A 27,485-nucleotide genomic window follows, 5' to 3' on the forward strand; every position below is an offset into this window, starting at 1 on the left:
GTCTATATGGACTTCAGTAAGGCCTTTGACAAGGTTCCACATGGAAGGTTGGTTAAGAAGGTTCAATTGTTGGGTAATAATGGTGGAGTAGCAAGATGGATTCAACAATGGCTGAATGGGAGATGCCAGAGAGTAATGGTGGATGGCTGTTTGTCAGGTTGGAGGCCGGTGACGAGTGGGGTACCTCAGGGATCTGTGTTGGGTCCACTTTTGTTTGTCATATTCATCATTGATCTGGATGATGGTGTGGTAAATTGGATTAGTAAGTATACAGATGATACTAAGATAGGTGGTGTTGTGGATAATGCAGTAGATTTTCAAAGTCTATAGAGAGATTTAGGCCATTTGGAAGAGTGGGCTGAAAGATGGCAGATGGAGTTTAATGCTGATCAGTGTGAGGTGCTACTTCTTGGCAGGACAAATAAAAATAAGACGTAAATGGTAAATGGTAGCGAGTGCAGGTAGATGGGACTAGGGGAGAATAAGTGTTCAGTACGGACTAGAAGGGCCGAGATGGCCTGTTTCCGTGCTGTAATTGTTATATGGTTATATGGTTATAGCTGATTGTGTTTATGTCTTAAGCAGCAGATAAGATGGGTGAGTGTTGCACCATCATATTCTCCCACACTAAATGAAGGGTGTAGATGGGAGGAGGATATTGAGGACATCATGATGTGTGGTCCCTTTAAGTTTTGTCATGGTTTGCCGCACTCTGGATGACCTTGATGAACTTTACCATAAACAATTCATTTTGTGGAGATCTGGATGCATTCAGTTCCTTTTCAGCTGCTTTTAAAAGTGTTAATTTGCCACAAAACATTCATCAGCGTTAAAAAGGCATTAGAATATAGAAGACTTTTTTTGTCTCAGATAAAGATGGGTTGCAATTAAATTATTTGTTGAGTATTGAATCCATGTTAGTAATGTGCAGTAGTGCTGTAAATTAATTTTTATTAGAAAATGAAAGGCAGATGGGACTTTTCACCATGAAATTGTTAGCTCAGGTTATTTTTTTGCACACGTGCGTTTGTGAGTATGTGGTACAATTTGTGTCAGTTCAGTTTGTTTGCTCAAGAGACCAATGTGATCAATGATTTATTGAAACCTGCGGAGGGTGGTTGGTCAGGCTACACTATATGTGACTGAAATGATGAAATGTTGAGCTTTTGTTTGTTTTGCTTGTGTTAAGCTGTAATGAAGAACAGCACCTTTGCTCCGATGTGTGTGTTTTCTGAGGAAAATGTTCCAGGGAATATTTTTTTTTTCTTTATTAGCTTATAAGCTCAAATTGCCAAGACATTTCTAGTTTATTTATATAATTATACATTTAGACTTTGAGGACTGCGGCAGGGAAGCGGTATTGAGGTTACAATCTGATCAGTCATGATCTTATTGAAAATGCTGGAGTAACTCAGCGGGGACAGGCAGTGGGACAGGTTGCTAAACACTTTAACTCCCCCTCCCATTCCCATACTGACCTTTCTGTCCTGTCAGAGGGAGGCCCAACGCATATTTTAGGAACAGCACCTCATATTTCGCTTAGGGCAGTTTAAAACCCCACTAGTATGAATATTGACCTCTAACTTCAAGTAACCTTTGCTGTCCTTCCCTCTCCATCCCTCCCCCATCCTAGTTCTCTGACTAGTTTCACTGTCCTGATTGAATTTTACTGTTTGTATGCCTCGTTGTCACCTTCCCCTCAGCTAAAGATGATACATTTTCCTTGAGCATCATCCCCTTTGATCTCTCGTTTTCACACCTTACCCTTCCATATCTCTATGTCTCCCTCTCCCCTGACTCTCAGTCTGAAGAAGGGTCTCGACCCGAAACGTCACCCATTCCTTCTCTCCAGAGATGCTGCCTGTCCCGCTGAGTTACTCCAGCATTTTGTGTCTATCCAGCAGCTGCAGTTTCTTTCTACACTTGATCGTATTGAATGCAGGGAATGCTTTGAGTGACTTCAGGACATAATCCTGTTTCTATTTCTTCGGATTCACAGTAAAGAATGTTAGAACCGATTGGTGTACAGTAAAGCCTCAAAGGCATGGCCAGATAATCTAATTTGTTAGGATAGACAAAATATCTATTATGGATTTACGCCTATTTGCAATTTCGTCAAAAATGGGCACTGTAAAAAGAAACAGGGTTCAAGACCCAACTAACCAATGTTCAAGTACAATCTAAGCTTCTATCTTAATCAGGGAAGTAGAATTTCACTCTTTTGCGAAGAATTGGTGAAGGGGCGGTCATAGAACGTAGAAACAGGTCCTTCGGCCCAACTTGCCCACACCAGCCCAACATTTTCTTAGAATAAAGGGGAGGCCATTTAAGACTGAGGTGAGAAAAAAACTTTTTAACCCAGAGAGTTGTGAATTTGTGGAATTCCCTGCCACAGAGGGCAGTGGAGACCAAATCACTGGATGGATTTAAGTGAGAGTTAGACAGAGCTCTCGGGGCTGGTGGAATCAAGGGACACGGGGAGAAGGCAGGCACGGGTTATTGATTGGGGACGATCAGCCATGATCACAATGAATGGCGGTGCTGGCTCGAAGGACCGAATGGCCTCTTCCTCCACCTACTTTCTATGTTTCTATGTCCCATCTACCCTAGTCCCACTTGCCTGCGTTTGGCCCATCACCCATGTAACTGTTCAAATGTTTCTTAAACTTTGCGATAGTACCTGCCTCAACTACCTCCTCAGGCAGCTTGTTCCATACACCCACCATCCTTTGTGTAAAAAAAAAAGTCACCCCTCGGGTTCCTGTTAAATCTTTCTCCTCTCACCTTAACCCTATGTTCTCTGGTTCCCGATTCCCCTTCTCTAATGTGCATATACCTTACCTATTCCTTTGAAAGGGGGACGGGGCAGGAGGAATTAAAAGTGATTTAAATAGCTGACTTTGCATTTTCTTAATTGTAGTTCCTTGCTTTCCATTGACAGCTAACAGCCTTTCAAGGTGTCAGAGATTATGGGGAGAAGGCAGGAGAATAGGGTTTGGAGGGATAGATAGACCAGCCATGGTTGAATGGCAGAGTAGACTTGTTGGATCGAATGGCCTAATTATACTCCTATTCCTTATGACCCTATGAGACACAGGATGCTGGGATAAATCTGTGGGCCTGGCACCATCTCTGGAGAACATGGGTAGGTGACATTTTCTCCAAAGATGCTGCCTTACACTCTGAGATACTGCAGCACTTTGTGTGTTTTCTTGTAAACCACCATCTGTAGTTCCTTCTTTCTATTTCTTGTTTGAACAACGATTCGGATAGCTTCTCGTTTGGTTCTCCTGAGGGTGCGTAGCATGGTGGTTTGACGGTGCAGATATATAGAGAGGATTTATGGGTCTCATTTGCTGAAAACCTTCCTCTTTCAATACTGGTAGCGTCCCCCGGCTGATTTAAGACAGCACTTGTGACACTGAAGGGCAGCCTTGTACGATTCTAGCCTTGTGGCGACATGATGAGTTGATTTATAACCACGATCAATGAAAAATACAGAAAATCTACATTTCCAAAAAAAAAAAAAAAAATCACAAATGCCATTTTTTTTTTTTAAACCTCAGGTTCGATCTGGTGAGACTGCGGCCAACATCGCTCGAGAGCTCGCAGAGCAGACGAAAAGCCTGATTCACGCGGGGGATATTTTGTTCTCTGTAAAGCTCATGGAACAATTAGTGGATTTGCTCAACCGGCAACTTCGTAACCTCACTCCGGGTGGGAAAGACAGTGCCGCCCGGAGCCTTAACAAGGTAAGAAACCCGTCCGCCCATCGCGCTCAGACTCCCTTTCCAACTTCCTTTCTTCACATTCCCATTAACGTGGATGAGACCGTTGGGACCTGGGGTGGATGATGCAAGGGACGTAACAGGCAGCCTCTGTTGGCCTCATATTTCATGTCTTTGAGGCCGTTATGTTGGACGACTGATAAGTATTTTCAGAATAAGTCTGAACAAACCCTACAGAATTAACGGGGCCATGTTTGTACTGCCCTAAGTTCTGTACTTTGTAATCTTCATTGAAAAGTTTAACCTTTGGTTTTTACTTTGTGAAGGCATATTTTTCTCTGGCCATCTGCATAGCCTTGCACTACTTTTGGAATTTTAGGTTTGTTTCAAGTTCCTTTGTAAATTCTTTTGATCTCCTATTTAAGCACAACTAAAAACATTCTATCCTACATAAAAGTTAGTTTTAACTTCCAAGAATCAAATTTTTCATTGAAATCTATTCAATTTCCGTCCTCTTTTGACCCATCTACAGCCTTTGTCTACTTGGTTCTCGTACACTTCTCTATTCTTCAACTTGCAAGTAAGGGAGGACATATTTGCATGATTTCCGTTCTAATCTAAAAATCTTTTCACTGGACACGTGACAACAAATTAAACTCAACTAATCTGTTCAGTAGCGGCTACAGAATCCCCTGCTATGGTTGGCCATTCTGCTCATTCACCACAATGCCTGGCTTCACGCATGGATTTATCCTTGGCCCTCTCCAATTTTGCATGTTCATGCTGGCTCTTGGTAACGTCAGCTGAAAACTGAGTTAGTCCCCACATAAATCCAAGACAGACCCAAAAAAGCTGGATTAACTCGGCAGGACAGGTAGCATCACTGGAGAGTATCCTCCTTGGAGCCTTCTCTCCAAGATGCTGCTGTCCCACTGTTACTCCAGGTGTTTGTGTCTTATCTTTGGTTTGAACCAGCATAGAAACATAGAAAAATAGGTGCAGGAGTAGGCCATTTGACCCTACAAGCCAGCAACGACATTCGATATTATCATGGCTGATCATCTTAAATCAGTACCCCGTTCCTGCTTTTCCCCCATATCCCTTGATTCCGTTAGCCTTAAGAGCTAACATCTGGAGTTCCTTCCTCCACGTAAATCCATGTATTCTTAGGACATCTAGCTTCACCTCACCACCATCCCTTTCTCTGTCTCTAAACTACCATGTTCAATGAGCAGAATATTTCTCCCGATAACGTGCTGAAAATCCTGACACTTCTGTCTTCACGTCCTCTTCCCGATTTCTGTCTCTTGAGACATGGAATGTGCTCACTGCACTGGCAACAATGTCAAATTGAACTAAGCTGTTTCCAGGTATCAAACTCAGCGTGATATTTGAAGCAGAGCTTTGGATTATATATTGGCACCATCACAGATGTAACCTATTCAATTATCTGCTGCTGCTAATCCTCATACCCCACCTGTCCCCTGCCCTCCCCATTCTCTCTCATACCATGTGTAGGAAAGAACTGCAGATGCTGGTTTAAATCGAAGATAGACACAAAATGCTGGGGTAACTCAGCGGGACAGGCAGCATCTCTGGACAGAAGGAATGGGTGACATTTCTGATCAGTCTGATCATGCTGGAGGTGTTCAGTTTAAAGCAAGTCGGGTATCTCAGTGGAAAGTCACAGACTCATACAGCATAGAAGCAGGCCATTCGACCCATCACATCCATGCTGACCAGTGGGCACCCATCTATATCAACCCTATGATTCAGTTCGGCCAGAAGCCATCTTTGCCACGTGATCCAAGAAGATGCTTCTTAAATGCTATCAACTTCTCTGCTTCCCCTGCTCTCTCAAACAATGCATTCCAGGTACTCTCAGGGGTGAAAAGAATATACTCCACCTGATCCCTTATAAATCTATAGGAAGGAACTGCAGATTCTCATTTAAACTTCAGTCTGAAGAAGAACCTGAAACGTCACCCATTCATTTTCTCCAGAGATGCTGCCTGTCCCGCTGAGTTATTCCAGCATTTTGTGTCTATCTCTCTCATACCATGCTCCATCCATTTGTCACTTTCTGAAGTCCTGGTACGATGCTCTAAACCTGGATCAGGACCCCTTTACCTATCAATCCAGCATGCAACATTCAATTTGCCCCCCAGATGAACAATGCCTTTAAAGTCATTTCAAATCTCTCCACGGCTTTATCCTTTCCTTTCTCTGTTATCTCCCTCTCAAATTATGTGCCCTTCCAATCCTTGTCTCGCTGGTCTCTCCATATCTTCCACTATCAAATTATAGACAGTAGGTAGAAACAAGGAACTGCAAATGCTGGTTTACCAAGGAAAGACACAAGATGCTGGAGTGACTCAGCAGGTCAGAAAACATCCCTAGGGGAACATGGATAGTTGACGTTTCAGGTCGGGACCCTTGTTCAGACTGATGGATTATGTAGGATTCTGATTCAACAATATGCGTCTGTAACTTGTATTCACCCAGGCCACAGCGAACAATTGCCTGTTCCTATTATCATTGTTACTTTTTTGCATATATTTCATTCATTTGTTCTATATCTCTTTATATCACCCTCTATATATCCAGTTTCCCTTTCCCCTGATTCTCAGTCTGAAGAAAGGTCTCAACCTGAAATGTCTCCTATTCCTTTTCTCCCGAGATGCTGTCTGAACCTGCTGAGTTACTCCAGCTTTTTTGGGGCTATCTTTTGTTTAAACCAGCATCTGCAGTTCCTTGCTACACAATAGGGTTCACGTTACACTTTTCTATCTGTTTACTTTGTTTTCTTCAGATGTTCCATCGGTCCCATCTTTTTAAACAGATTCAAGCCCCCATTGCCCACTAATGTCTGCTAACATGACAGGGCGATCACGGTGACGCAGCGGTAGAGTTACTGCCTTACAGCGAATGCAGCGCCGGAGACCCGGGTTTGATCCCGACTACGGGTGCTGTCTGTACGTAGTTTGTACGTTCTCCCCATGACCTGCGTGGGTTTTCTCCGAGATCTTCAGTTACCTCCCACACTCCAAAGACGTACAGGTTTGTAGGTTAATTGGCGGTAAATGTGAAAATTGCCACCAGGATGGCGTTAACGTGCGGGGATCGCTGGTCGGCGCGAGCCCGGTGTGCCGAAGGGCCTGTTTACGCTGTATCTCTAAACTAAACTGAACACACTCTCTAAAACTTTCTTGACATTGCTTCTATGAAACACCGTAGCAGGTTATGCTATAAATGAAGGTTGTTATATTGCCTTGACATGAGAAGGCCTTTGGTATTGCTATAATACATTCAAATTCATCCTTAATCACTGATGTGGATTAGCTCTAAGGATTTAATTTCCTGTGACGTTTGTTGCTTAATCCATTCATATAAAATTCATTTGTGGGCTTCCTAAATGAGCTGACAATGACAGAAAGATATAATTTTAAAAGAATTGACTAGTTTGTGCAAAATGCCAAAGGAAATTAAGTCACAGGGGGTAAAAAATTTTTTTTCCATTGCTGTAGTTTTAATAATGTTGATATCTTTACATCATTTTTATAAAAAATATAGTTTGAATATCAAAATGAGATATCAGCAACTCCTTCATGGGAGCTTTCTAATGTGAGACACGGTGGCGCAGCGGTAGAGTTGCTGCCTTACATCGCCGGAGGCCCAGGTTCGATCCTGGCTACAGGTGTAGGAGTTTGCACGTTCTCCCTATGACCACGTGGGTTTCTTCCAGGTGCTCAGGTTTCCTCACACATCTTAAAGACATGCAGCTGTGTAAGTTAATTGACCTCTGTAAATTGTCCCTAGTGTGTAGGATAGAATTATTGTCCGGTGCGATTGTTGGTCAGCGTAAACTCGGTGGGCCGAAGGGCCTGTTGCTACACCGCATCCCTAAACTAAACTAAACTAATGCAGTAAATAGCCTCCACATGTGAGGTTTACAGAGCTCAGAGTGCGCTAGAGATCTGGATTTAATTTCTTCCCGAGAATGCATTGATAAGTCACATCATGACCCACATTTAAGCAATTGTTCTTTGTCGGTTGCAAAGAGTCATTTGAATAGGAAGATCAGGTTTAACTAACATAGGAGCTGTTGGACTTTGCAGAAGGAAGTGCCACTGAATAGACTTTTAGGGTTTAGCCTCTTTTAGACTTTACTTTAGACTTTAGAGATACAGCATGGAAACAGGCCCTTCGGCCCACCGAGTCCACGCCGATCAACGATTACCCCGTATACTAACACCTTCCTAGACACTGGGGACAATTTATAATGTTTTACCAAAGCCAATCAACATACAAACTTGTTTGTCTTTGGTGTGTGGGAGGAAACAAGAGCTCATGGAGGAAACCCACATGGTCAGAGGGAGAACGTACAAACTCCGTAGAGACAGCATCCTTAGTCAGGATTGAACCTCCATCTCTAGCGCTCCGCCACTGTGTCCCCTGTTCTAGGAGACCTGAATATTAACTCCATAACAGACGGCTGTGGGGGCCAAGTCAGTGGATATGTTTAAGGCAGAGATAGTACGGGTGTCAGAGGTTATGGGGAGAAAGCAGGAGAATGGGGTTAGGAGGGAGAGATAGATCAACCATGATTGAATGGCGGAGAGACTTGATGGGCCTAATTCTACTCGTATTCCTTATGACTTTGAATTTAATATAGATTTTCCACCATGTGGTCACCGTACATAATACGGAGCAAAGCTCAATACCATGGGCTAGAATTTTAATCCTGAGGAGCTGCTGCATAAGGTGATCTGTTTAGCTATGTGAAAGACAAGTGGGAGTGCAGAATTCAGCACTGCCCATTAATAATAGGGTTTGTAGTAAACTATTGTGTACTCTGGCAGCAAGGGGAATAAAGAAGCTCTTCCAAATATCTAGCATTTCAAGGTCGACCAACATGAAGACTGTCTTCTGGGCATTGTACAGGGCTCTACCTAGAAGCACCAACCACCTCTAGTGGAAAATCTCTTTATCCCAAAATGACAAAGGTTCTAGAAACACAAATTACAGGGGAAGAATTTCAACAGTTTTGCAATTTAACATGTTTTGTTTTTCCTCACGTGTTTTTAAATTCGATTTTCTATCCCATTGGCAGAAGATTGGCCTTCAACCTCTTGGTAACCTGCTGAGTTTTGCTTTGAATAATTTGGTTAGGTTATAACAGTTTTAAAACAATGCACCAGATCGTTATTCAAAATAACACTCATCACAGAACGATAACCAATATCTTAAATGCACCACAGAATGAAATTGATTTTCATCACTTAAAAATTACAATTTCTTTTTCATGCATTTATGTTGATAAGATTAAAATGTTCTATTTTACATCGTATAATTTTATGTTTATACGATTTTTAATCTTCATCTTAAGTGGATGTTAAAACAAGCACCATTTCATTCCAATCAACAGAAAACCAGTGTGTTCACCTGAATGACATAGATTTACAGCTTTTTGAGTTATTTTGCAGCACCAGGCAGTAGCATTTTTCATTAGCAGAAGTCGTTGATGGATCAGAGCGACAGAAAAAATGTAATAATATGCAAGACCAATGTATAATGAGGCAGATGATCGGAGAAAGAAACACATTGTGAATCGAATGAGAGATTGATAGGTTCGCAATTAGTAAAGGTATTAAAGGTTAAAGGAAGAAGGCAGGAGAATGGGGTTGAGAGGGAAAATAAATCAGCTATAATGGCAGAGCAGTTTTGATGGGCCGATTCTGCACCTATGTCTTGTGGTCTTATGATGGCAGGAACAGAATGTCAAACCAAAGCATCAATAAAGAAAGCTTGGAGGGACAGAACAATGCAGCAATAGGTGAACACAGGCGAGAGGGGGGGGGGGGGGGGGGGGGGGGGCGGATAGGCAGATGGTAGGACAAAGGTCAGAGGCCAAAAAAAACCAGTTTGAGACAAAAGGATGGAAGAATTGCTAATTGTGAGGCCAGATAAAAGAATGTAGAGGGAGAGGAGAAACAGGTTGGACATAGATTGGGGGGTGGGAAGAAAGGGGGATGTTAAGATGGGAGTGAGGGGTTACCAAGAATTGGAGAATTCAATGTTCGTGCCTTTGGGTTGTCAGCTACCCAAGTGGAATATGAGGTGCTGTTCTTCCAGCTCCCTATTTATTCAATTCTTCTGGAAGCATAAGATAGCATGCTCCTTATTTTCCCAATTACATGTTGCACCCTCACCCTAGTCTATTGTGAATGATGAATTGAGACACGCAGATCCCACAGCGATGGAATCCTCATCCTATCAGTGCTTTTGTTAGCATGCATCACACCGTTAGTTATCTTCAGGGAATAGTGGAGAGGAGAGAGCTGCCTGCACAAGACAGTCTGTTATGGATGAATACTGTCTCTGACAAACTGATGGGCCACACATTGGCAGTGGCTGTCAAACCCGTCCTTTTAAAAAAAAAAAAACATTTGCTCTGGCATTGCATTGCACTACCCATAAGGAGACTTATTTTTCGGGCGGTGGGGGGTGGGGTGTGGGCAACAGAAATGTTGCTTTCCCCATTATAGATAGGACTCAAATCACCACAGTCTTGGATGTGGAGCTTTCACTGGCTTCCCCTTGTTCCGCCTCAGAAGATGACCGAATGTGAGAGAGGCTTTTACCCTGCCGCTCTCATTTATGTGATGTCCCATCCAGATTAGCACAGTGGCGCAACGGTAGAGTTGCTGCCTTACAGCGCCAGAGACCGGGATTCGATCACGACTACGGGTGCTGTCTGTACAGAGTTTGTACGTTCTCCCCGTGACCGCGTGGGTTTTTCCCCGAGATCTTCGGTTTCCTTCCACACTACAAAGACGTTTAGGTTTGTAGGTTAATTGACTTTGTACAAGTGTAAATTGTACCCAGTGTTTGTAGAATAGTGTTAATGTGCGGGGATCGCCGGTCGGTGCAGACCCGGTGGGCCAAAGGGCCTGTTTCTGCGCTGTATCTCTAAACTAAACTAAACTGCAGGTTGCGCTCCCCATCCTGTGGCAGTCGTCTACCCACATCACGTCCTCACAGACACCAGCTCTCTGCAGGTGTGAGGTGAGGTACACTATGGTGCCGAATGGCTGACAAAACCTGCCAAACTTCAACTGAACAGCTCAGTTCCAAACCAAATTATACAGCAGCGGAGAAAGTTTCAAGGCCCAAAAAAAGAGATTGTTCAATCCAAATGCATAGCCCTGTTCAACGACGGCTTCCCACAGCAATTCCCCCACAGAGTTTGTTGCATCATTGTAAAGTGAAGGATGTTGTTCCACATGAGACAGAGGATTGCAGCTGGTGGCAGCAGAGCCACAACAGCCCATTCCTCATCCACAACATAGAAGAGAACAGCATAGGAACAGGCCCTTCGCCCCTCAATGTCTGTGCCGTACATGATGCCAAGTTAACCTAATCTTCTCTGCCTGCAGGTGGCCATACCCCTCCATTTCCTGCTTGCCCATTTGCCCATCCAAAAGCCCATTAAATGCCACTGTCGTATCTACCTCCACCACCCTTGTTATGATGGTTCCTGCTACCACTATCTCCTCTGGCAGCTCATAGTTTAGACTCCATACACCCATCATGACAGAAGCCTCTTCGTGGCAATCCCCAGAAACGACGCCACGATGCAATCTGTGACGCGCCGGGCGACCAATTCTGCCAACATGTTGGACGACGACGGAAGCCAACAGCGAGCTATGCGTCGTCTGACACACGAGCAAACAAACCACACTTTGTGTAAAAGAAAAAGTTACCTCTCAGGTTCCTATCACCTCTATCCCCCCTCACCTTAATCCAATGTCCTCTTCTTCTCGATTCCCCTGCTCTGGGCAAAAGACTCTGTGCATTTACCCGATCAATTCCTCTCATGACCTTGCATTCATTTGTGTCCTTTCCCTAATGGAGTCAATGTTAACTTTACGGGTAACTTACCAATAACATCCTTAACATGTCCGTTAACGTCCGTTCCAACCATTTTGCTGGTGTCTGCTAGCATTTGAGATGTTTTATGAGTTTAGGTTACATAGACTGGTTTCACCAAAATGCAGCACAGAACGCCATAGGAGATCCCATTTCTCTGTGGGCTATCAAACTATACAACTGCTCCCTTATATGTCATGGGTTAGACTGACTCCCCACCCCCAATGCCCAATCTTTGCACATCCCCAATCCTGGACTTTCCACTTGTCACTTTAATTTAATGTTTCATGTATCTTGTTGTGTTTTATGGCTGTTGGCAGTCCAATTTCCCTTCAGGGATAAAATAAAGTTCTATGGTATCATATCAGCTGGTGCCAAGCTACAGATCTAGTATTTGGTGAACGAGCAAGTGTGTGACATTCTGTCTGTGGTATGGTGGAATTTCCACCTAAGCAACAACTTCTAAACTATAATCTCCAGGGAGGTTTTAAAGGAACACTTGCCTTGCTTTGACTATTCATTGCAGTAAACCTCTTTCAGTCACATGGAGCTTGAAGGGAATGGTGTCCCTTGCTTAGTGCATTAATTGGATTAAAATTTTATCACATCCGGCTATGTTTGAAACCCTTCGTAATCTTCTTGCAATGGGAGACTTATAACGGAGCCTTCAATCTCCTGTCGTTGCAATTACTGAGTCCGTTTTAGACGTACACAAGAAAAAATGGTGATCTGAGGAGAGGGAAGGATTAAGTGGCTCTTTTTTAATTTACAAAACTCTGGAGGGAAATGTGCAGAAGTTGCAATGACGGAGCATTAGTCTTGCTATGTTGAACCTGAACAACAGATTATGATAAACCAGCTCCAGCTTCTTTTGGTATCTCCAATATCTTTTACATATTTTCAATCATGCACATATTTCAATATTTTTTTGCTTTAAACCTTTTAGTCACAGTTGATATGAAATGTACTGGTTGAGGTGGATGATTCAATTGGAATTGCCTCTGGAGAACACCTTTATATTTCTAATTCAAGGACAGTGTGGAGCTGGTGCCTCATAACGCCAGAGACTCGTGTTCGATCCTGACCTCCGGGGCAGTCAGTGTGGAGTTAGCACATTCTTCCTGTGACCACATGGGCGAACTCCGGGGCTCAGGTTTCTTCCCACATCCCAACGGCTTGCTGGTTTGCAGTTTAATTCGCCACTGTAAATTTCCCCTCATGTGTAGGGAGTGGATGTAAATGTGGGATAACGCAGAACTAGTGTGAAAGGGTGATCGATGGTTGGCGTGGGCTCAGTGGGCCGAGGGGCCCGCTTCCATGTAGTGTTTACAAATCGTTCAACGATGCCGTCGATTCTAAACAATGTTTAGTTTAGTTTAGTTTTAGTTTAGAGATACAGCGTGGAAACAGGCCCTTCGGCCCACCAGGTCCACGCCGACCAGCGATCTCTGCATGTCAACACTCTCTTACACCCATTAAGGACAGTTTTTTACATTTACAAGCCAATTAACCTACAAACCTGTAGGTCTTTGAAGTGTGGGAGGATACCAAAGTCATGTGGACCCAAACGGAAACCAATAATCAAAATTTGGGAGGATGCTGAACACGGGTGGACGTGGAAAGCCGAGAATTTCAGAGAAGGAAACAGTGAATGTGGGAAGGTCGAGCATACTCAAAAGGGTCGTGCGCTCACCCGTGTACCGCTTACCGTGAACTACCGTAACCCTGAAAACCTATTTGCAGTGACTAAAATAACATGGGTAAATGAGAGTCTGAATTATTGTGCTGAAGAGCAAGCTCCGAAATATCCTTACAGCATTTAAAGTTTGGTTCTTGAGAAATGTGACATTTATTTACAAATTTAAATTTCTTTAATAGCAAGGCATGCAGAACATTAGAGAGAGCAGCTCATTAGATGAGTTAGATCATGATGCACTACCACACTGATAATTGCTACAGAGAAGTGGTTTTAAAATTGACAGCATTCTTTGTTTTCCCCTGAACCGTTGCAACTTAATGTGTTCATTCCCATTTCGGGTGATGCATTCATCTATCTTTGAGTCTGTGTGTTTTTGTGTTTTGTTTTGAACCTTTCCTGCCTCATGGCTGGCGAAAGTACCCAGAAGCTGAACAATCCCATTGTGTGCTCGAAATGTAGGGGCTGTGAATTTTGAATGTCTTCTTTGAATTGCAAGAGGTTTGAATCTGATTAATGTGACATCCCTTCAGGTCACATAGCAGGAATGGGGATGGGTGTGTGAATTCACAGCGCTGCCTTCTCCAATTCATGGACATGTTTGTTCAAAGGTTCCAAGACGTCGCCAGAAAACATTAATTTGCTCAGACATAAAAGGTCGACCACAAAGCCGCTGAAAATGTTTAATTAATTTTGTTGTGTGTGACGTAATGATATGAAAGAATTAGAGAAGAAATGCTGGTAACATTGGTGTAAAATATTTGACTTCCAGAGTTGATGCAATAACCCGAGCTATAAAATACTTGCTGGCTATCACTGGTATATAAAATACATTGAATATATTAAAATTTTCAAACCTGTGTAAGTGATCCCACTTCAGTGCACACACATAATTAGGTTCTGATCCACCTTGCTTTGATCATTCACATCTTGATCTTGCTCTTATTACAGTATCAAGGCAGAAAGTAAAGGTGTTTAAATTAAACCCTGTGCCATTGTGCAATGAACAGTTGTCGTAAAAAGCCTAATGCCCCCTGCATTGGTGTTATTCATAGTTACAAATGATCCACTTCCAGAATAGAGTCATAGGATGATACAACAAGGAAACAAGTGTGGAAACTTGCCCACACTGGCGAACATGTCCCAGTTACACTAGCTCCACCTGCCCGCGTTTGATCTATATCCCTCCAAACCTGTCCTATCCATGTACCTGTCTAACTCTTTCTTAAATGTTGGGATAGTCTCTGCCTCAACTCCCTCCTCTGGTAGCTTGTTTCATACAACCACCACCCTTTGTGTGAAAAAGTTACCCCATAAATTCCCATTAAATCTTTTCCCCTTCACCTTAAAGCTATGTCCTATGGTCCTGGATTCACCTACTCTGGGCAAGAGACTGTGAATCTGCAGGTTATTCTTAAATCCCATCGATGTCATTTGTCTGACATTTTGTGTCTCTTTTGGTTCTGTCTGTCAAATTCAAAGAATTCATCAGTGCAGACTGAAATACCCCAGGACTGTGAACTAACTCCTTTGTAATGGGCTGTGAAACCTGCAACAAATATCTTCAGAAACATTAGCGTGAAAAGAACTGAAGCACAGAGATCGAACTGAAGGGCATATGTGGTTTTGTCATGAGACATGCAGGTAGGCCTGTGAACGTGATCAAAATATACACATCTTGTCATCAACTTCGAATGGTGAAAGGGATTACCGAACATGCACCCGGGTTTTCCTATCAAATCTTAACATGTCTGTTTATTTGAAGCTGTTGTGTTTTGCTTCCTACAGTATGGTCTTATGCCATTAACTTTCTAATATTCTGTTTCATTTATAATGCCGGCTCTCTGGATTCAGCTGCAGAAACGAGAGCGATCTTGCAGGGCCTACATTCAGGTAACTCTTAGCCACGGCTTTATTGTACCCAGCCCTTCCCCAATTTTTGTTTCAAAGTACCCATTTGTACGGTGGCATTCCTCCTGTGCTCTGTGTTCCCCCGAGGCTTTCCTGTCTGCTTCATTTATCTGCCTTTAATATCATTGCCCTGTGAGTTGGCTCGTGGAATTAGACAGAAGGTGTTTGTTTTCCCTTCCTCTGAGCAGCCCCCTTCCCTGCACGTCGCAGCCCTTGGTAATGGCTGCGGTATCGCTGTGGTAAGACGAGCTATTGCAGCGGCAAAAATAAAATAATCTTATTCACAGCAGCCCGATAGTTGCTGCATGCGGTTTCCCATCTAGATTGCTGCTGCTACCAGGCACCATGTCACAAGGCATTGACAATTTTTCTATCTGTGAAAATTGGGATGAAAATTAATTTTTTACGGTGCAGTACCTGTAGGGAAATTACCTTCCATTCTTTATTTGCACATGAATTTGCAGTAATTGCTTTAAAATTAGAAGGTTAATTGCACGGAGTCTCCTTGGATGAGCACAGGGTACCACACCAACTCCAGTCTTCCCGGTCGGTTTCTCCCAAGTGGGTTGCAGCAGCTCTTTGCCAAAGATAGTGGAAACGCGGAGGTAGCTGGAGCTGAATGCAGGCATTGACTAGGAAGAGGAGCTGAGTTTTTTTGCGAGAGTATGATTAGGCTCTGTTTCTTGTGGTGAGTTCACTGGGGTCTACGGCTGCCTTCTGCACTGTGGTTGGGGGGGGGGGGGAGGGAGGAAGGTGAGAGAGAGTGGGAGACACATCAAGCACATCCCTGCTGAAAAGACATGGTGGCGCTATGGGGAGATGTTAGCTTTGAGCTCAGCGGCAACGATTGTAATACCCAGGGCCACTTTAGCCGGGCAGTAAGGAGTTTCCTGGGCTTCATGCATGGTATCCTGTTTGGCAGAGGAAAGGAGTGAAGATTGGGAAGAGGGATAGGTGGTGTCTGCTCGAGAGCAGTGCTAACTTTGCACATTGGAACGATGAACGGCAGATGAAATGACGCAAGGTGCTGGACTAACTGAGCGGGTCAGACAGCCTCTCTAGAGAACATGGACAAGTGATGTTGAAGGTCTGAAGAAGGCCTCCGACCTGAAACATCACCTATTAGTGTTCACCAGAGATGCTACCTGACCTGTTGAGTTACTCCATGTCTCACATGCGTCATGTAACTCTGTATGTTCTTCAGCACAGGCCTGGCTCTGAAGTCTTTCTGCTCAGCTCTGTCTCCTTGATGTGTGATATAAACCCCTTGCTTGCTGCTGCCTGGTGGCTTTGAATGCGAGTTTATCACGTTGGTCGCAAGGATGGGGTTAGTGATGCAGAATTCTGCTTGATGGATGTGCGCAGAAATCTCAGCGGCAGGTTCTGTATGGAAGTGAAAGTGGGACGGGCGGGTTTCCTGAACGTTTCGGGTCAGTTAACAGCAGAGTTACCCCTATAAAGGAGAGGCCCTTCCATTTGGGTGGCTGGCTGCTTCTAAAGACTGGGGGACTGTGGTGGAGCGAGACTGGGGGGGAAGGAGGACTTGACCGAGCACTTATGGGTCATCCTGGGAGACGTCTGGGTCCAGTTCGTGGGGGGATTGGTGGTGTGGGTTGGCTGCTTAAGGTAGTCAGATGGAGAGAGGGGTTAATTCAGGAGGACATGTGCTGGGTGGCTTGTGAGAGGGGCTGTTCTGACCCTCGAACAGAAGCCTGCTCTCAATTAATGGCTCCCCCACTCTTTCCTGCGTGTGTTGAGATGTAGCTTCAATGAAGACTTTTGGACAAGAACATGGATCGGATAGGCTTAGAGGGATGGACAGAAAACACTGGAGTACCTCAGCAGGACAGGCAGCATCTCTAGAGAGAAGGAACGGGTGACTTTTCAGGTCGAGACCCTTCTTCAGACTGGTCTGAAGAAGGATCTCAACCCAAAACATCACCCGTTCCTTCTCTCCATAGATGCTGCCTGTCCAGCTGAGTTACTCCAGCATTTTGTGTCTATCATTGGTATAAACCAGCATCTGCAATTCCTTCCCACACATTAGGTTTAGAGGGATAATGTGGCAAATGCAGGCAGCTGGGATTAATGAAGACATTTAGACAGGTACTTGGATAGGAAAGGTTTTGATAGATATGGGCCAAACATAGACAGGTAGGACTAGAGTAGATGGGGTATGTTGGTCTGTGCGGGTAAGTTGGGCTGAAGGGCTTGTTTCCACACTGTATGACTGTAATTCAAAAATGGAAAACCACATCCACTGATTAAATGGGTAGGCCACATCCTCAGAGCAACTTGTGTGCCTGTTTCTATCATAATAAACCTGGTCCAAATTTTCTGTATAAATCTTAACCTCTGACATATCCCCAACTTTAAGGTGTTTTTATGCCCCACCCAGCGTCTCTTCTTCTGAGCTAACTAGCAGTGCCAATATGTGCCACCATGTATAGATTACCTTTGCTTTGCCTGACCTCTGTGCTGCCATTTTGTCATGTCACCCATTTTAGGAATTGTCACTCTCCCTCACAGGTAGAACAGGATAGTCTGGAGTCATGTCCTCCAGTATAATGAGTGTTTGTCTGTTTGCCTGTTGTACCATGGTGCATGCGCGGAAAAAATATTAATAGCAACTCATTAACCCAATCTGAAATGAAAGGGTTGTTCTATATCTGAAAGGTGGCTCAGTTCACAGTACGATTTCTCTTCCTGGACTCTTCATCTCCAGCTGAAAGTAATAACAGATTGGGCGACATCTGAGACCACTAGATGTGTGTGTGTGTGTGTGTGTGTGTGTGTGTGTGTGTGTGTGTGTGTGTGTGTGTGTGTGTGTGTGTGTGTATATGTGTGTGTGTGTGTCGTGTCTGTCTTCGCATGTGTGTGTTTGTGCGTGTGTGTTTGTGTGTGTGCGCGCGTGTGTGTTTGCGTTTGTGCTTGTTTTTGTATGTGTTTTTGTGTGCGTGTTTGTGTTCATGTGTTCGTGTTTGTTTGTGTGTGTGTGTTCGTGTCTGTGTGTGTATGTGTTTATGTGTGTTTGTGTGTGTTCATGTGTGTTCGTGTTCGCGCGTGTGTGTTTGTGGTTGTGCGTGTTTGTGTTCATGTGTTCGTGTTTGTTTGTGTGTGTGTGTTCGTGTCTGTGTGTGTATGTGTTTATGTGTGTTTGTGTGTGTTCATGTGTGTTCGTGTTCGCGCGTGTGTGTTTGTGGTTGTGCGTGTTTGTGTATGTGTTTGTATGTGTTTTTGTGTGCGTGTTTGTGTTCATGTGTGTTTGTTTGTGTGCATGTGTGTGTGCATGTGTGTGTTCAAATGTGAGTTCCCTTGTTTAACTAGATGCTTGTCAAGTAATTCTTTAATGTGCGATGAGCAACTTTTTGGATCAGATAGTGAACTTTTCCTTTTTGACTTCTGATACAAGCCTTTTAAGGGCAAATGGGGCTTGATGCCTTGGTTAGACTGGTTGATTGAAATAAATTGACAAGTGAACACATGGCAGGTACTGAAATAACGGGGATGATGGATAATTATGGAGGAAAAAGCACTAAAGTTAAACATAAAATATTTTCCCATATGTTTTACGTCAGTCTGTGAGCTTGTTTTATGCAGCATCACATTATACTAAATGTCAAGTGAGATGTTTATCTCTCTGATGTTAAGATTGTAAAACAAAGAACTCTAAGAATGAAACCACTGTTGCTGTTTTCTGAACTTCTGTTGTGTGCCATGCCTTGAGGGTCTGAGCTATAGGGAGAGGTTGTGCAGGCTAGGATTTCATTCCTTAGAGTGCAGGCGGCTGAGGGGTGATCTAATAGAGGTGTGTACGATCACCCCATCTGTGAAATTCGCATTTCTTTGGGATTTGGGAGGGCGCATGAGGTGTGTGTACACGACTGAGTGTTGAGATTGAATTCTGGAGGGACAAGTGTGGGGAGTAGGTGCCCGTGGGAGATCGATAGGCTTCGACAAAGGCAGCATCTTGGGCTGTGATGGTGTTTACTCCATCAAGGTTCATCTGTTTATGGAAGGGTCGGATGTAGGGTTGAGGGGCGGTGTGGGGGATGGGGGAGGGAATCTAAAGGAGAGTCAAGTCAGTAAGTCCAAGTGGACCCACCTTGCTTAAGCTACCGCACCATCCCAAGACCCATTTAGTGGTCCCCTTTGAAGTTGAGCAGAAACTGAAAACCTGACTTGCCTCGTAAAATGGCAGGAGATGGATGGAGATGTGCATTGCCTGTGGTTGGATGCCACAGCATGTGTCTGGGTTTCTTTGCATGTTATGCACAATGCACGCAAAAACAAATAAACAAAGGCAAAATAAGCCAATTCTCTATCCACATTCTGTCAATGATTTTTATTAAGGTCTTATTTTTCATTGAAATTGGATTGTGTAACTCTCGAAAAAGCTATGCCATGCCATCCAATTTTAAGACGTTTCTTTCATCAGTATTGGTGAATTTCCACTGGCCATTCTCAAGGTCACTTAGCATGTGAGAGGTCCATTCAAGAGTCGGATAGCAGTGGGGAAGAAGCTGTTCTTGAACCTGGTGGCATGTGCTTTCACCGCTTGATTCTGCTGCTCATTGATATGGTGTCTCCATTTGTCTAATCACTGTGCAAACCAAGAATGTTTTAAAACATTAACCTGGATTCATATAGTACTAACGTTATTAACAGTAATTCTTTACACATCCATTTTGGGTTTCTTTACACTCTAACATGCTGCGAAAGCATGTTTCACAAACATTTCTGTTGATTTTTCATCAATAAGATACCAACATCTGTGACTTCACTAACTGTGTTACTGAAACAATTGTATTATCTCTACATATGTGTTGGCAAGAAGCCTTATTAATGCAGAAACTAAAAGGGGCAGTTGGAAGATGTCCATATCACGTGGGCCAGAGTGAATGGATTTTAGAATCCAAAGTAATATATATGATGCACACAGGATTTGTCACAATGGCTGTGTGCATACACTGCAATATAATGTGCAGAGAAATACAGCGCTTTCATTTCTGAAATCTGACATAAGAAAATTGAACAATTTCTGCCTACCAAGATTCGCAACTGATATTTTTCTTTCTGTCCATATCATATTCTTGACTTGAAGGAAGCTGGAATGGCATTAAATTCCGAAAATGTCTTCGCAGCAAGCACTCACTTTGGTCCTTGGGATGAAATAGGAATGTTAATGGAAATGTCAAATTGTTCCACAATAAATATCAGCTGTCCAGCCAGCCTACCTGTCAGCATGATAATAACTCTGTCTAAAGTAGTGGTTTCTTGAATATTTAAAAAAAACGTATAACATTTTTTTTATATTAAAAAAAAAATATATCTTTTATTTTAATGTTCTTATTTTTTATATATATTTTTAAATATTTATTTATTTGTTATTGTTTTATATATATTTTTTAAATTAAATATTTTATATATACCTATTAATATATATAATTTATTGATTTTTATTTATTTAATTTTTAGTATTACCTTGAACAAAAACAAAGAAATGTTCCTTCCTGCTGCCCGGCTGAATCTCAATCTGTCTAAATGTTGCCTTTTATCCTAAACTCAGTGCAAGAGGATTATTTTCATTGTTGCTTATCATTGGTACTTATCATTAATAAACAATGGATTAATGCGTTAAGTGGTCTGTGCATATATCTAATGTCAACTTGCATATAATAGACCATAGATAGACATAAAATACTGGAGTAAATCAGCAGGTCAGGCAGCATCTCTGGAGAGAAGGAATGGGTGACGTTTTGGGTTGAGACCCTTCTTCAGACAAAGTCCATTGTCTCCTATGCATTGTTCTGAGATAAGTGCTTTAGTGCTGTGCTGTGGACTTGAGGAGCAGGCTTGGGGAGCAATGATTGTCCATCTTTTTTGTGCAGGGATTCATTTGTCTTCCATTCTGTTGCAATGCTGCAGCAGTGACTTGAATCCTCCTTGAAGTGTGTTGCAAAATCCATGTACCATTCTTTCCCTTGGTTTTGCAGGCTATGGTGGAGACGGTCAACAATCTCTTGCAGCCACAAGCTCTGGATGCTTGGAAAGACCTGATGACAAATGACCAGTTGCGAGCAGCCACCATGTTACTGGACACAGTGGAACAGGGGGCCTTTGTCCTGGCAGACAATCTACTCAAGACAGACGTGGTCCGAGAAAACACAGAAAATATACGTGAGTGCCGTCGTCTCGAAAACCATCTGATAGCTAAAGCATTTAAGAAACCTCTGTTTATCGAAGATATTACTACCTTTGGATACTTTTCACCTATTCAGCCCATTGTCATAAGCTCATAAGTGATAGGAGCAGATATAGGCCATTTGGTCCATCAAGACTACTCTGCCATACAATCGTGGCTGATCTATCTCTCCCTTCTAACCCCATTCTCCTGCCTTCTCCCCATAACCCCTGACACCCGTACTAATCAAGAAATTGTGCCTGTATTTACCCAGCCTGATCCCACTTGTACCATTGTGTCAGTAACCCTGCAGGTCACAGCTCTACACATGCATATCATGATCATAGAATAGTACAGCACAGGTAAAAAAGATTATATACGTTTACAGTTTTACATAGATGAAAATATACAACACAATAGCAGGCCCTTCAATCCAGAATGTTTGTGCTGAACATGATGCCAAGTTAAACTTATCTCTATCCAAGTATCTGTCTGTACATGATCCATATCCCTTTATTCCCTGCACTTCCCTGCACCGATCTAAAAGCCTCTTAAATGCCACATCATATCTAATCCATGTGCTCATTCAAGCGGTAAGTTCCAGATCCCCACCACTCCAGGGGTAAACAAGTCTTTCCCCTCTTTAATCCTTTTAAACTTTATATCCACATGCCCTGTGCTTCTACAAAAAGGAAATGGGTCCTTCCTATAAAGTCCATTCAGGCCACTCAATTTTGTTCACTTTTGTTAAACGTCCCCCGTTTGATTCAATTTCTGACAAAATATTTGTAAATTAAACATTTTTATAAAGTGGAGATACCTAATTGCAGAGGAATTCAATGGGTCAAGCAGCATCTGCAGAGGCAAAGGGACTATTCCTCTGCCTCCATTGATGCTGCCTGATCCCAGGTACGGAAATCGCTATCAAAACATGGGGGGGCCACAATTTCTTGGCGGTCGTGCGCATGCGCACACACACATGTACGCGCACGCATGCGCACACACGCGAGGTTTCGACCGTGGGCCCTGTGGACGGTAACATCAGAAGCTGACCTGGTTGGTGACCGACTCCGAACTCCAGCAACAGCAGCTTCATCCGCCCCGAATCGTGGGGCTTCAATCGGCCCGACGCAGCAATTTGACCACAGGGCGGTGGAAGATCCCGTGGCCGATTTTAAGCAGCACCGGGCCAGGCGCTGAAAAGCCCCGCAAACGGGACGATTCAACTCCGCTCTATGATCATTGATCCACCAGGACTTCTCCCTCCTCCAATCACCGCGCTCTATCCTCAGTCCCACCCCCCTACTTCTGCCTCTGACCGACAACTCCCTCCTCCCATCATCGCGCTGAATCATCATGGTCCCCCCCCGCCACCAGTGCCTACTGAGCGACGTCTCTCTCATCCAATCGCCACCCTCCCACGATCATCAGTCCCACCCCCACTGTCTTGCGGAAAACGAAGATTTTTAATAACTTTTCTTTTCACCGAGTTTTAAAATCCGGATTACAAAACATGGGGGGAATCGTCCCCCACCTCTCAAAACATGGGGGGAATCGTCCCCCACCTCCCTGTCCTCTCCGGGATTTCCCCCCATGTCTGATCCACTGAGTTCCTCCAGGACTTTCTATTCACTCCATGTTCTGGCATGTGCAGTCTCTGTATCTCCACGTCATAGAGTCATATAGCGTGGAAACATGCCCTTTGACCTAACTAGTCCAACCTGCCTGCGTTTGGTCCATACCCCTCTAAATCTATCCTACCCATGTATCTGAAGAAGGGTTTCGGCCCGAAACGTTGCCTATTTCCTTCGCTCCATAGATGCTGCTGCACCCGCTGAGTTTCTCCAGCTTTTTTGTGTACCTGTCTAAATGTCTCTTAAACATTGAGATACTACCTCCTCCAGCAGCAGCTCCTTCCATACACCCACCACCCTTTGTGTAAAAAAGTTACCCCTCAGGCTCCTATTAATTCTTTCCCTCCTCACCTTAAACCTGTGTGCTCTGGTTCTTGATTCAGTGCTGAAATGGAAATCGAAAATGCCGAACGCACTCAACAAGTCAGGATGCATCTGTGGAGAGAAAAATACTTCTGATAAACCATCTTTGATTTAAACTGTTAACTCAGTTTCCCTTTCTACTGAGGCTGCCTGACCTGCTGATTGGATTTGATCTTAAAGCCATGCCATCTAGTCTTTGACATTTCCATCCTGGGGAAAAAAAAGTTATGACTGTCTACTCTATCCATGCCTTTGTTGTATACTTGCATCAGGTTTTTTACCAAGGCTCCAATGCTCTTGAAACACCAGCTTAAGTTTGTCCAACCTCTCAATATTGCTCATTCCCTCTAATCCAGGCAACAAGCTGGTAACCTCCTCTGCAAAGCCTCACATCCTGCATGTAATGGAGCAACCAGAACTGCTCTGAATACATCAAATGCAGGCTAACCAATGTTTTAATAACTTGTTTGGTAAAACTAAATGATGTCTTTCTGACTCTCCTACTCAATGCTCAGACTGATGAAGGCAAGCATACCATATGCCTTCTTGACTACGCTATCTACTTGTCTTGTCACTTTCAGGGAGCTGTGGGCTCGGGCCCCAAAGTCCCTGTGTGCATCAACACTGAATTTGAAATTCCATCATCTATGCCTCCTAATTTGAGGAAGGTCATCCTTGTGATTGAGGCAGTGCAGTGTAGGTTCACGAGATTGATCCCTGGGATGGCGGGACTGTCATATGAGGAAAGATTGAAAAGACTAGGCTTGTCTTCACTGGAGTTTAGAAGGATGAGGGGGCGTCTTATAGAAACATATAAAATTATAAAAGGGCTGGACAAGCTAGATGCAGGAAAAATGTTCCCAATGTTGGGCGAGTCCAGAACCAGAGGCCACAGTCGTAGAATAAAGGGGAGGCCATTTAAGACTGAGGTAAGAAAAAACTTTTTCACCCTGAGACTTGTGAATTTGTGGAATTCCCTGCCACAGAGGGCAATGGAGGCCAAATCACTGGATGGATTTAGGAGAGAGTTAGATAGAACTCTAGGGGCTAGTGGAATCAAGGGATATGGGGAGAAGGCAGGCATGGGTTATTGATTTGGGACGATCAGCCATGATCACAATGAATGATGGTGCTGGCTCGAAAGGCCGAATGGCCTCTCTCCTGCACCTATTTTCTATGTTTCTATGTACAGAGTGGCTAAAGACCAACAGGCTGAATCTCTTATCCTCTGCTATGTCGGTGAAGCACAGCTTGCTTTCCAACATGGGAGGATGCCATTCAGCCCATTGGGTTCTACTCAGCCCCATGCAGTGGCATTCCAGTTTGTCCCACTCCTCCACCATTTCCCCATCGCCCATCCAAACACCAAAGTTGAATCAGCTTATATTACAGGGTGGCACAGTGGCATAGATGGGCGCAACAGTGGCATGGCAGTAGACCTGCTGCCTGACCCACACCAGGACCCAGGTTCGATCCTGACCCAGGTGCTCTCTGTACGGAGCTTGTACATTCTCCCTGTGACCACTTGGGTTTTTTCAGGGTGCTCTGGTTTCCTCCCACACTCCAAAGACATACAGGTTTGTAGGTTAATTCGCATTGGTAAAATTCTAAAGTGTCCGTAGTGTGTACAACAGTGTTAGTGTACGGGGTGATCGCTGGCCGGTTCGGACTCAGCAGGCTGAAGGCCCTGTTTCCCTGCTGTATCTCTAAATTCTGAAGCCTACTACTGTGTGACAATGCCTGAACTAGCCATTTGCTGAATTAAAAAAAGGTTCCTTCATGAGAATATAGAGGGAAAAAAATGATAAGGGGGAAGAGATTGCAGTTTGTTCTGATAGAATTGGGTGAGAAAGTGTTGGAGGAAGCTGCAGTGGACCATAAATGGTGGCATGGATTCTTTAAGTCAAATTACCCCTTCCTGTGCAGTGTGTTCCAACGTACAATATTTCTGAAAAGGGTCGGATTTAGAAAAAAAAAATAGCATCCTCCTTTTCAAACTAATGCCCTTTATTGACGAAGCGATGCATGAAACCAGCTTGGATGACATGGAAAGTATTTGTCCGCCACATGACCGATCGACTAATCGCTTGTTTTACGCTCTCTCCTGGGGCCAACAGTTTTGGAGGTTGCCCGTTTAAGCACAGATGGATCTTTAGAAGATTTGCAGTTTCCACAAAACGGCATAAATGGGAACTCAATCCAGCTCTCAGCAAGTACTCTGAAAAAGAATGGCCGCAATGGTAAGTGTTATCTTGAAACGTCACAATCAGGATGAGCGATTGTTGATTTTTCTGGTGCCAGGCTTGGAGTGAATAGACTTGGTCAGACTTTAAGACACATTTGCAGCACAGTCGTGCAGCTGGTAAAACTGCTGCCATGTTCAATTCTCACCTCCAGTGCAATCTGTGAAGACTTTGCACGTGATCCCTGTGACCATCTAGGTTTTTCCTGGATGTTCCGCTTTCCACTCATATCCCAAGATCAACGTGCTTGCTGATTTAAATGACCTCTGTAAATTGATGGTGGTGTGGAGGTGATGGGTAGAATCTGGGACAAGGTGACGGGAATTAAGTAGGATTAATTTAAATGTCGTTGATGGTGGAGGTGGTTCTGTTCCATTCAGTTCAGTTTAGTTTATTATCATGTGTGAAAAGCTTTTGTTGCGTACTAACCAGTCAGCAGAAAGGCAATACATGATTACTATCCAGCCATTTACAGTGTATAGATGATAAAGGAATAACGTTTAGTGCAAGGGAAAGCCAGCAAAGTCCGATCAAGGATAATCTGAGGGTTACCAATGAGGTAGATAGCAGTTCAGCCCAGCTCTCTGGTTGTGGTAGGATGATTCAGTTGCCTGATAACAGCTGGGAAGAAACTGTCCCTGAATCTGGAGGTGTGCGTTTTCACACTCCTGTACCTTTTGTCTGGTGCGTGGAAGGGCCTGCACCTCTCTATAAACCTGTTACTCTGTTTGAGGGAGAGGGGACCTTATCATCATGCAGGGTGCAAACATTAAGGATCTTGTCAATAGCAGGTTCATGATATCTATCCATGGTGCTATGTGAGGTCCTATGTTGCAGCCGAGTGCTATTTGCACTGGTGATATTGTCATCAATTAAGTTGAATCAGCGATTTTCTATGAAATTAGATACCCGTCCCTCAGTATATGATCTGAAGCAAATCAGAGGGGGATGGGTTGGAGGAGGATACAATAGCATTGGATTTTAACAAATTCTTTCAAGACTTGCTGTACCAACCACAGACTTTATTGTGGAAAAAAGTTTGTTATTTTACTACACAAAAATAATATTCATTCAAAGCGGAACTGTAAAAAGTGATTTGTTTAAAAATATAATTTTTAAAACATTATGAAATTTTCAGATATGCTGAAGCAGCACTTTGTTCATCTAGCATGTTATGCAGTTAATATATTAGTATATTTCCCTCAATTTATGATTTTAGTTTGTCGACTGATCATCTAAAAATTACAATTTCAGTTTATTAAAGCGCTACTTACCTGTGGCATTTTGTGTGATATTATTGGAAAATGTCATGATCTCCAGATTATTTTAGACTCAAATTGTCGTGCTGTTATTTCACAATGTTGCCCAGCATTGCAACGACTCACAAGCCTGACAGTGAGACAGTAATGTAATCTGCCAGTCCCCTGCACAAATCGGAAAATTTCTCATGATTGGTCTTTAATAAACCTTAATAACCTTTTTTTTTTGGTCTGGTTAATTTTCATGAACATATTTCAGCACAGAATCACTGCAATGCCTCCTGGTGAAGATCTTCGTCTTTGCTTAACTGTTTATTCATAAAGTGGAGGAGACTGCCTTGCTATTGCATAATTGGGATTTTTATGCCATTAATGTCAATGGAAGGAAATTCAGGTGGATTCTATAACAGGCCACCCTCCAACATGTTGCAAATTGATAATGCTACCCAAAGAAATGATTGTAATTGCTCTCCCCAGTTACAAATTCTGCAATTCCAGTCAAAAATATGCACCGGGAATTATATTTTAAACATGT

General features: G+C 43.4%; 1 protein-coding gene across 8 annotated transcripts in view; it reads left to right on the plus strand.

Annotated features, from left to right (window-relative positions):
- Nucleotides 1-27,485, plus strand: part of adgrl3 (adhesion G protein-coupled receptor L3) — a 618,558-nt gene that overhangs the window by 493,113 nt on the left and 97,960 nt on the right. For 6 of the 8 annotated variants that reach the window (XM_033018411.1, XM_033018412.1, XM_033018413.1 and 3 more), the window contains 4 exons: nucleotides 3,567-3,752; nucleotides 15,211-15,249; nucleotides 21,264-21,447; nucleotides 25,566-25,688. In XM_033018411.1, the coding sequence (XP_032874302.1) occupies nucleotides 3,567-3,752; nucleotides 15,211-15,249; nucleotides 21,264-21,447; nucleotides 25,566-25,688 (532 nt within the window). The remainder of the gene's footprint in view (nucleotides 1-3,566; nucleotides 3,753-15,210; nucleotides 15,250-21,263; nucleotides 21,448-25,565; nucleotides 25,689-27,485) is intronic. The other 2 variants (XM_033018410.1, XM_033018414.1) reach the window with 1 other exon arrangement.

Source organism: Amblyraja radiata, chromosome 3, assembly GCF_010909765.2.
Source record: "Amblyraja radiata isolate CabotCenter1 chromosome 3, sAmbRad1.1.pri, whole genome shotgun sequence".
Classification (NCBI taxonomy): domain Eukaryota; kingdom Metazoa; phylum Chordata; class Chondrichthyes; order Rajiformes; family Rajidae; genus Amblyraja; species Amblyraja radiata.